The sequence below is a fragment of the Porites lutea genome, chromosome 9 (genome assembly GCF_958299795.1).
Source record: "Porites lutea chromosome 9, jaPorLute2.1, whole genome shotgun sequence".
NCBI lineage: Eukaryota > Metazoa > Cnidaria > Anthozoa > Scleractinia > Poritidae > Porites > Porites lutea.
The window spans coordinates 5,602,108-5,612,776 of NC_133209.1; the positions used below are offsets into that span (position 1 = coordinate 5,602,108).

The window sequence follows — 10,669 nt, forward strand, 5'->3', positions numbered from 1 at the left end:
TATAGACGCAATGTTTCCGACAGATTGCATTCTCATCATCAACAGTATCCGTGAATTGTTTTGATAATAAAAACGACAATTTGTGTGCCTTTATAGTTACGCGGAATCGTATTACACCATGCGAAATAGATAAAGGTTTTATCAATTATAAGGCGTTTATCATCCTACCTTTCGTCCCTTGGTTTCAATTCCACGTAGGAAAAGAGGGTGTCTGTACAACGCATGTGCGTACATTGCTTCTCTGAATTCCTGTGCAACAGCATTCTGAGCCCATTCTGCACGCTTAGAGGACTCATTTTTCTACCACAATCAAAGGAAAGTAAAAAAAAACCAGGACAACTATTGCCCTGCTTATGTCTAAATGGAACTTAGAGGGTTCATGGTTGGGGGCATCCCAGGGGAAGGGGGGTATCACAGGGGAGGGGGGATCGCAGAGGAGGGGGGCATCACAGGGGAAGGGGGCATCGCAGGGGGAGGGGGCATCCCAGGGGAAAGAGGGTATTGCAGGGGAGGGGGAACATCGCAGGGGCACATCGCAAGGGAAGCACAAAAAGTTGAAATTTTCTTTTCTTGTCTTTTTCCCCGGGTTTTTTAAATTTCAAAACACTAAAGGTTGATTTGAAGTTTCCCGATATTTCGCGAAATAAGCCGTCCTACTTCGGGGGATTCAATGACGAATCGGAAAGTTGTTACGATTCAAATAGTATGGACGAGTTGAAGTATGAAATTTGGTACAAAAGTAATGTTCAAAAAACGAGATGGGCCAATAATGATTTCCTTGGCTAAGAGAAATACAGGGAATCCCCCGCATAACGAAATACCAAGGGACAGAATAAAATGGTGCGATGAAAGGGACTCGACCTCCTGACCAGGGTTCTCTCTCCTACTGGTCCCTCGGCAAAACGAGTGGGAGAGATCCTCAGGAACAAGATTCCAGCGGGTTACACTACATTCACATTAGAGTATTGGGCTAGGCTAGAGAATGTCATTCATTAGTAAAATCCAACCAGTGGTCTATTATCAATACTGCGTTCTGATCGGTTCAGCTACTACTAGGCTATATGTTATAGCCCACTAGAAGCGAAAAGCGCGGGCTTTTTGGCGGCAGAAAAAGGATTAAAGTCTAGCTTTAACTAGCTAAAAGTTTTTTATTCTCGATATTTTTTACCAACTAGTTGGATTTTACTAAAACAATTATTTCTCTGGCACGAATGGGCTCTGAGTCAATAGCCCATTCGGGCTCCAGTAATAAATGTTAAATATACCGGGGTGCTCTTACTGCAATGGAGTGATCTCAAATATCATTTCATAAGAATTCTTCTAAGGTAACTCACTCATGTCTCTTACTGTTTCAGCTATGGTATTGCAAGGGTAAATTATTTAAGAAGGGTAAGACACGGAACTAGAACTTACAAGATCAGCCAGAGGATAGCGTTTAGTTATAGGTTCATCTAAGTCCAGATACTTGAGTTGTATGTGAACTTGTCCTAACGAACTGTTGCTTCCAACTAATTCTTTATCGAGGACGTGAAACAGTATGGCTCTAGTAAGGTAAACAGGTTGAATGAAATTAAATGACAGCATAAGGAAAGCACAGCGTACCCTCCGGTTGCTCAATTACACGTCTACTTTGAAAAATACTCTAGTCTTCAACAGGATTGGAACCTATGATCTCCAAAACGCCTGCTGGGCGATCGGTCCACCAGGCTACGGTAAGACTCCCAAAAAGCAAGGCCACTTACATGTGCTACTACAGGTAGGTTCATGTGTGACATACATTAGAGACGCTGTTAGGATCAGCAATGATGAGAGCGTGCTACATTAAGTTTGATAAGCTTTCTTTGCGCTAGTTAACAACTAATACTCTCTGGCGTGCATCCTTAACACAACAGTGTGTTCATATGTGACACGCATTAGACACTTTGTTAGGGTCTGATCCGCAATCTTGAGAACGTGCTCTAGCTATAAAGATTGACAAGCTTCTTTTGTGCTAACTAACAAATAATTGATCGCCTGCGTGCACCCATAACACAGCATTGGCACACTAAACCAACTAGAGCACTTGCTGTAGCTTAAAAAAACCCTCAAGACTTTTTATCATTTTTCAGGACTTAACCTCTACTTTCCAGACTTTTTCCAGGTCTAGAAAATTGCTGGGCAAATAACAAGACTTTTTCAAGAATTCAACACTCTAGACGAACCCTGTCTTTAGCTGTTCCCTCTAAAGACAATTCACAGAAGTAATCTTTATTTTTGTACATACCTCGAGGAAAATTCTTCCCGTGGAACTTGAAACTCAAATGTTTCTTCAAATTCTGGATCCAGTGATCCACTTACAACCTGAACATGAAAGACACAAAGAAGACTGATTTCATTCTGTACATAAATTGTCAATAGTTTACCGACAAGTTCTTCCTACAGATATACTAGGCCATAGTTAGTGATGGGAATGAGTTGTGGTGAAAGCCGACAAAAACAAAAGAGCAGCATTTAAAGTTGAAAACACACAGGCCACACACAATTTCTGTTCCCTGATCACATAAAATGTTAATGGCACATACATGTACAGCTACATGTACAGTGTATTTGCAAAATACATTTCTCCCCAACTCCCCACTGCCAAATATTATGCTGTATACCTTATAAGGTGTGCAAGTTATGTAAGCTTGAGATAACCAGTACTCAGTGGGCGCTTTCCAATTAGTCAAAATTTCCGGAATTTCCGGTTCGGCGGTAAATGGAACACGTTTCGTCGGTTCGTCCCACTGGAAAATTCCCAGAAAAAGTGGAAAATCTAAAAAGGTGGTCCCGTTTTCCCGGTTGGAATTTCCGAACGGAATGTCGTGTTCCATTTACGTTTCTCGTAGTTTGTACCAGTTCCAGGTCCACGGTCGGGCACCGCCACCTACCGGGGTTTACGACCAAATGGAACAACTTTTTACCAATCGGAAATTCCACTTTTGCTACCACCGAAATTTCCGGGTTTTTTTCCTAAATGGAAAGCGCCCAGTATTTCCTGTGTGTAGATCTGTTGCCATATATCCTGGATTCCGAAAGAATTTGACTTGTACATCCTCCCATCTGCCCAATAAAATAAGGGCAATGGGAGAAATATTTTGAGGACATGAGTGCTCACAAGAAAAAAAAGGAAAGCAGGTCTCCTCTCCCCCGATCTCCCATTTGCATGTCCCTCGCGCCACTCAACAATACTATGTAACCAAAAAACTAATTAGCACCTGCAAGGCAGTCTACAGCCCAGCCCCCCAGAGCCTACAGCTATATGTCAAAGCCTGCACTATACTAGCCTCCCACACTGGCCTTTTTAGGGGAGCTAGTATTTTCTCCCTTCCCACAAACACCTGCTCAACTGAGAACAACAATACAAGTTTCTCTAAAAATGCCTGAGTGGAAGGCTAGCACTATGCAGGCCGGGTAAAAAGGACCACAGTCGACACACATAGCCCACCTTGGTTGCATGGTGGAAATTCGAGCCAGATATCGCACACTTGACAAAGGCATCAGAGGTGTTCCTCAGAGTGTTACCAGCTTTGATGTTATAAGCTTTGTGAACTGTGACGAAAAGTGCTTCAGGTTCCTCGTACTCCAGGCTAATCTCTAACTCTCCTTTGATGCTAAAATCAGTCTAACATGATGAGAAAAGAAAATTATTCAATCATGTAATAATAGCCTACTTTCATTTATACTGAGTATCAAGAATAGTACATTGTACAATAAAAACCTCCTTCAACATGGACACCAAAGGTCTAAAGACATTTCTGCACACCTGTCACACACTAACGGTAGCAAACATTGTATAAAATGTGGCATCTTTGTGACTGAGAGGATTTTTCTGCAATTGAGAGGTGTTTATGGTATACATGTAGTGGATGAAATTGTACATTACCAGCTGAGATAACGCCTAGATTTTACTTTGAAGTTTCTTTTTTTACATGTATATGCAAAATGTCCCCTGGCCCACTCATTTCCTTTTTTATTAATTAATTAATTATTATTTTTTAAAATTACCTCAAGCTGAAGGATGAACCAGTCTGTATGGGTGCCTGTGTTGAGATTAATCTTCGAAAGATCAACCACACCTTCACCATTAAAATCATCCTCACCAAAGAAATCATGATCCCAGACAGCCACTCGAAGCTTTGTCTCTGCTATGCGAGACTGCTCCAGTTGGAAAGAGAAGATCTCATTGAATACAGGGTTGAGTGTCTTGGCCTTGTATGCAGTCTTTTTCTTTCCTTCCCCTTTCCTGAGCACAAAAAAATATCAAAGAAATAAAGGTAATATTTCATTATCTCCATATTAATATTGAATTCTTATAGAGTGCATTTTTATCTTGAAAGAATTAATTGGGAACAGGAATACATTGTAAGTTTACTATAATATAAAGTGGGGCCTAAATTTTTTGATTTTTGAAACCATAGCAGGGGCGGATCCAGAATTTTTTTAGGAGGGGGTGCACTGGTCTTTTGCTCTACTTCAACACCAATAAACCACATAGTTTTTTTTTTTTGGGGGGGGGGGGGGCAGAATACCAGTTGTACTAAAAAACCGCAGGTCATCTCAGGGAGGGGGGGGTGCGCACCCCCTGCACCCTCTCCCTAGATCCGCCCTGCATAGTTTGCAATTACATGCACTTTACTGCAAAGATTTGGCTCATAATGGGCTAATTTTCATGTATTTCAGGTCAGGAAAAAAATTTGAAATCCACTTTGCCAGTGAGCAGGTAAATTTCAGTTTTCACTTGCCCCTACTTAAAAATTACTTGCCCCCCAGGAACACAATGCCTTATTATCTAAAGTTCTAAGGTATATGTACTGTCTATAATAAGTTATAGATTATAACAAAGTGCATAAGATTATTAGCACTAAATACTGCATCAGATAAGAGTAACTGTTGGACTGGAGGAGTAACACAAGGGAGCAAACGTGCACCTGATTTTACATAGATTCATGCTTTCAACTAATAATATTGTGTCACTCATCTTGTAGTCATCAGTTTTGAATTAGTTTCTCTCTGGAAATTATTGTTTACATGTACCAAGCTGACACTTTCAGACAGACTGACAGGACCACTGAGGCTAATTTCAATTGCCCAACAGGCCACCAAACTTCTATTTTCACTTGCCAAAGATCAAAATTTACATGCCCCGGGCAGTAGGACCTGGTTTTTTTCCTGCCCTGTATTTGCCAGGGAAAGTTACCATGCCAACTAAATTTGGTGCCCTTAAAATATGCAGATGTTTGAGGTGATACACACAAAATGATGACCATACAAAAGAACTTGGCAAAAATACATGTACTTGCCAATGATTTTACATTGAATTTAATGCCACAAACAAAAATTCAGATAATTTGGATGACAAAAAAAGAAAGCAAAGAAAGCTTAAAATGTCACTCCGGCTGGTTATATAATTATGTACCCTCATCCTTCAATAATCCTCTCCTTCATAAGCACTAAAACTCTGTAAATTGTTTTCTAACAAATACTTACAAGTCTGGAACAAGGTCCAAGACGACATAAGGGTCTGACTTGCCATTCAGATCCCTGGGTACCAAATCTCTGGCTCGAATCACTTTAACAAGCAATAACTGCTGTCTGTGGTTGTACTTGAGTGACAGCTGTACATCACCTTTGATATCTCCACAGTCAGGCTGGGTTACTGTTGGGTCCATGCGTTTGTAAAGCTCTTTGATTATGTCAGTGCCATCAAGCTTAGCAAAAGCAAAACAAAAATAACAACATGATAAATGGAACTTACCACATTTCTTCAATGTGGTGCAGTAGACATAAAGCGACTTTATTAAAAGTATGTTTTACATAAATACGGAAATACCGATCCTTCACAAAGTGAATTATACGCGACAGTCTACAGGTGTGTCTTCAGGTCACAGTGGTAAAAATTGGTTCGCGTGTTAGTCACGGTAAAGCTTTACCCTTGATTTGTTAAATCCTGCAAGAATTTTGGCCATGATACAAATTTACTTACAGTTTTTAGGCCATCAAGTGCTACGAGAATCGCATCCTGCACTACAGGAATTGCGTAGTGTGTGACGAGAATTGCGTGGCGCACGACGCGATTCGCGTCTCGCAAGAGGGTGGTAACTTACTTTTGAGTGGTACTGTATATACCCATGACAATAATGGCAACCTTCAAAACGGGCCTAAGTGCCAAACTTTTCTTGTGAATATGAGTTTTATTTACATGAGCATTAGAATCATTTCTATATCAAAAGCTTCGCTCTTGGCTTCGCTTTGAAACAGAGGCATAGGACAACTCAGAAATGGCCTATGACAGATCTAATCTGCATGTCATGAGTTCAAATAGCACTTTGCACCATTACTAAAAATAGGTTTTGTGACATTGGATCCCCCGCATGACTCAGACAAGCTTCACATTCTACTCAAAGGCTTTGTATTAGCAACATGCATTTCCCACATGAAAATTGTTTAACAAATTCACAATGAGCATTTTTACATGTACAATGTTTACTTTGAGCTTTATTCTGATATATCAAAGCCATTACTGCTACAGGGAGGAAACCCTGAACCAAGAAACTAAAATAAACAGTTACCATAATATATGAAAAAAAAGTGACCAGGTTAAAAAAGGCTACTGAAATCGGATCCATAGCTCCGTCTACATGTGAAAGTCAGATAGCACTGAGACATGACATAACATTTCTGAAACACAAATTGCTAAAGAGAAAATAAAATTTGTATGTTCTTCTCACAAGCCTGTGGTAGAATTTCTATGCTGTAGAGCACACCAACATAAGCACAAACTGAAATTGTATAAGTTTGTTATGTCTGATTGTGCGGCCAGGTACAGGTACCATTCAGTATTTTACATGTATATCCTGTAGTAGCGTAATACATTTTACAAGTAGCCTTTGCACTAAAGAAAATGAGTATCCTTTGCCCCAAATTTTGACTAAACAAGCATTTTTATGAACAGCTTTGACACCCTGCTCTCCGTACATTTCTTAGTGAAATACCATAACATATAACTTTACCCTCCGTAATGACACCACATCAGGAATGAAATCACTCATCTGCACAGTCTTTTCCATGTTTAATATTATCTTGGCACACAGAAATTTATTATTTTCAAGATATAATGTTCTCAAAACCAAGCTTGTTTTTACTTCTTTTGACAAGAAAAATCTTCTAAGATGAAGTAAATTTGCTGATGCATGTGACCTTCCCATACAAAACTCTTGTATGGATTCAATGCCTGAGTCACAATAGGATCCCGAAATTTGTGACTATATGTGTGCTATATTCAACTGAGGCACAACAATTTTATTACGTACTTCTAGAGATGTTTTAATTTGGTACTGATTAGCTTGTGCACATTCTAAATGGACCAACAACCCACCATTACAGATAGACTGAGCCACAACAGACTGTGGATATTAATTATCTGAATGAAAAGTACCCCTTCTGATAAAAATATTATCAGATATGAGGTTCAGTGATCAAGCAAGTCGGACTCCCATGAGAGATGGATGTCTAATTTTGCTTAATCACTGGTATGATAACAGATCCAATTGGACTCCACTCAGTCCTTTTACCATCACTTAATATTAAATCACAACAAGTCATAAGAGCTTTTAATACATATTCAAAGAGGACAGATGGCAAGTTGCTGTTGCTTGAAATATCTAAAAGTTGTAACTGTCCATCAAGTACCTACATTTGCAGGATGCCTAAAGTGTGTGCAATTCCATACAGTACATGTAAGTGCTTTCGGCTCTATTAAATCTCATAGCAATTGTAGGACATTTTAAGAGGTGCCACCCACACTAATGCACCAGTCAATGTTAAGCCCCAGGGTAGGGGGGCCTGGTATGCCCAGGGCATTTGACTGTATTTCCCATGGGTGGGGCAGGGCTGTCATTAAGAGGCGGGGGCCGGGGATTTCCCCCGGCTACTATGAACGTCTTCCCCGGCTACTTTCAAAGGAAAATAAAATAAAAATAGAACCGAAAGAAATTCCTAGCTGTTTGATTCCCCGCCTACTTGTTGTATTTACCCGGCAACTTGAAATCTTAGTGACAACCCTGGTGGGGAATAATAAAAAGATTGCCGTAAGACAAGATCCCGAGGGTGGGGGAGTTTGACAAGATCTCACAAGAGCCTGGAACCTAGTCTCAGCCTACCATCCTGAAAACATTAGGGAGCTTAAGCAACAGTGTTTTTGAGCGATGGACGTCAACCAGAAGTGGACTTTTTACATCATTGGGCAGTTAAGTATGGTTGAAACTCTTGGGTAAATTGTCTTTGTAAGAGAAAAGAAACTTAGCAATACAAATTTGTTAGAGTCAAGGCATATAAGAAGGCCTCACTTCCGGTTGACGTGCGTCGCTCAAAAACTGTGCTGCTTAAGTTCACTATTACCCCGATTGCTGTTTCGGGAGGTTGCTTCATATCCACCTGTGCTCATTGCCCATTCCCTGTTGAATATTAGTCCATGTAGGACTAAACAGCTTTAAAAGGTGCGTGATTCGGGGAGAAATGCCTCTGTGCAAAGCGTGGGACATAACTAGATGAAAAAGAAAGACTGTGGGAGTGACACTATGAAATTTCCGCCCACGATCTTTATAAAATTTCGGACTGCTAGATCCAGGACTTTTTTCGCTTGGCCAAACAAATGCGCACGCGTAGTTTGGTTCGCATTTCCAACATGGCGGACGCCGATATCAGTTCTTCGCGTATTGATATAGAGGACTTTGAATTTATACTGCTGCACGAGTACATGTCTGATAATCGAAAAGTTTCCAGAAAGAAACACATTTTGAACTATACGCAAGAGCAGTTATTTCTCCCAGAAGGGCACTGTTCGTGCGTTTTATGGGAGACAACTTCAACATATTCATTATGTGTTTTAAAAACGCATATTACGCATAATCTTGATCACCGGGAAACTTTGGATGATTTTTGTTCTTACTTTTTTCAAACCTTTGTATTTTCGCAACACAGCGACGGCACAAAAATGGTGGATGAATGAATGAATTGTCCGAAGCAATATCTAGGTTGTCAATTTCCTTTGCAAATTTAGCAGCAGGTTGAGGATTGTGTCTGTCATTTGAATTTTGATCAAAAGGATTTCCACATCTTCGACAAAATAACTTGATTCTCTCTTTATGAAAGTCTTCTTCACCCTGCGGGGCGGCCATGTGTCCAAGCAGTCCTTGAATACCCACTTTTCAAAGACGATTTTGAGTTTGTTCACGCGTGTGCACACAACAATAAAGGCTCTCTAGAGCTTCGTTATTGACTGGAAAATGCCCTCGAAGCAAAGATTTTAACCGGAAAAAACCGGAAAAAAATGAAAACTTGACTTCTTTGTACCTCAACTCAACTCCTCCAAGGACTCTGACTTTGATTTTCCTAAAGACGAAGCAAAATGCCCGAATAAAACAGCCACGAAGGATAAAATTTGGTTTGCAAAATCGACCCCGCTGAAGCACATGGTGCCCACTGCGCATGTGTCAGACTAGTGGATTTTCTTCCAGGCGTTCCGCGCATCAGTGCGCCCGTTGAATTCAAAGAATTTGGCTGGGACTTTTTGGACTGAAAGGAAACTGGGCATTAACAATTAGCATATTTGAAATTTAATAAGAACTTTTCATAGTGAGTGATAAGGAAATATTCATTGTATAATTTGTATCATTTTAAATCAAACAAAATGTACCTCCAGGGAAGGGGTATTTGACATGAAAATGGCCTAAAATGTCAAACCCCCTGGGTACGCCCAGCACCCCTACCATGGGGCGCACAACATCTAACATGTGAATCAAAAGTTTTTCGATCTCATCTGGTATTTTAAAAGAACTTTTCCGTCAACAATCGGTAACGCCGTACTGTGAATTTTATGGGCTACAATGATCATTACTACTCAGGGAACATCCCAATTACAAGTTGAGTCTTACAGTCCAGTCCAACGATAAAATCAAAGAGGAAAAAGTTCACTCACGGTTACCGGGTCAGTGACGCCCGTTTTATATGCAAATTCGCCTGTACGATCATCAGTTCTCGCAGTTGTAAGTAAAAATTACTCACCTGTTTTTGGAAACAAGCCGTGTTTTTCTCTCTACTTTTCATAAATTTGTTTTTAGCTTCCACTAATTTTGTCAAGCCCGTCATATCGTTCGAAGGCGGGAGGTTTTCGTTCGCTGCCGTACGCGGTCTCACGTCTTGAAGAACAACGGTCGAATTGTCCTCATCTGCAGCAGTCCATTGCCGCGTTGATGCTGTACTAGCTCCAGTACCCATTTCTTCAGGATTTTTTGCAAGTTTTAGGTCATTTTTTGGTCTTATTTCTGATTAACAGCCACCCGACGATGCTTATTTACTTCACTACCATGGAAGCCATCTTTGAGGAATTTGACTGCCCGTCTGACGTCACCTATGACGTCAAGATACTGCGTCCAGACCCCAAGCGCCGTGTTGCGCCGCAAAATGTAATAATCGCCGCAAAATGTAATATTAACGCAAAATGTAATAAGAATCGCCGCAAAATGTAATAACATTGACCCAAAATGTAATAAAATTTTCAACGCAGAATGTAATAATCTTTCAACGCAAATTGTAAGAACTTTTCTAACGCATAGTGTAATAACGCAAAATGTAATAATTTCCGAATAAC

At 40.3% G+C, this 10,669-nt stretch overlaps 1 protein-coding gene across 1 annotated transcript in view; it reads right to left on the reverse strand.

The window, feature by feature from the left end:
• The window catches only part of LOC140947532 (synaptotagmin-7-like), an 18,308-nt gene extending 7,881 nt beyond the window's left edge, over window positions 1-10,427 (reverse strand). Inside the window, exons 1-7 of the mRNA XM_073396665.1 lie at window positions 10,084-10,427; window positions 5,509-5,729; window positions 4,027-4,264; window positions 3,467-3,643; window positions 2,264-2,340; window positions 1,414-1,543; window positions 169-300 (exon numbers count right to left, since the gene is read on the reverse strand). Of these exons, the coding sequence (XP_073252766.1) occupies window positions 169-300; window positions 1,414-1,543; window positions 2,264-2,340; window positions 3,467-3,643; window positions 4,027-4,264; window positions 5,509-5,729; window positions 10,084-10,296 (1,188 nt within the window). The 5' untranslated portion in view covers window positions 10,297-10,427. The remainder of the gene's footprint in view (window positions 1-168; window positions 301-1,413; window positions 1,544-2,263; window positions 2,341-3,466; window positions 3,644-4,026; window positions 4,265-5,508; window positions 5,730-10,083) is intronic.
• Window positions 10,428-10,669: the final 242 nt, after the last annotated feature.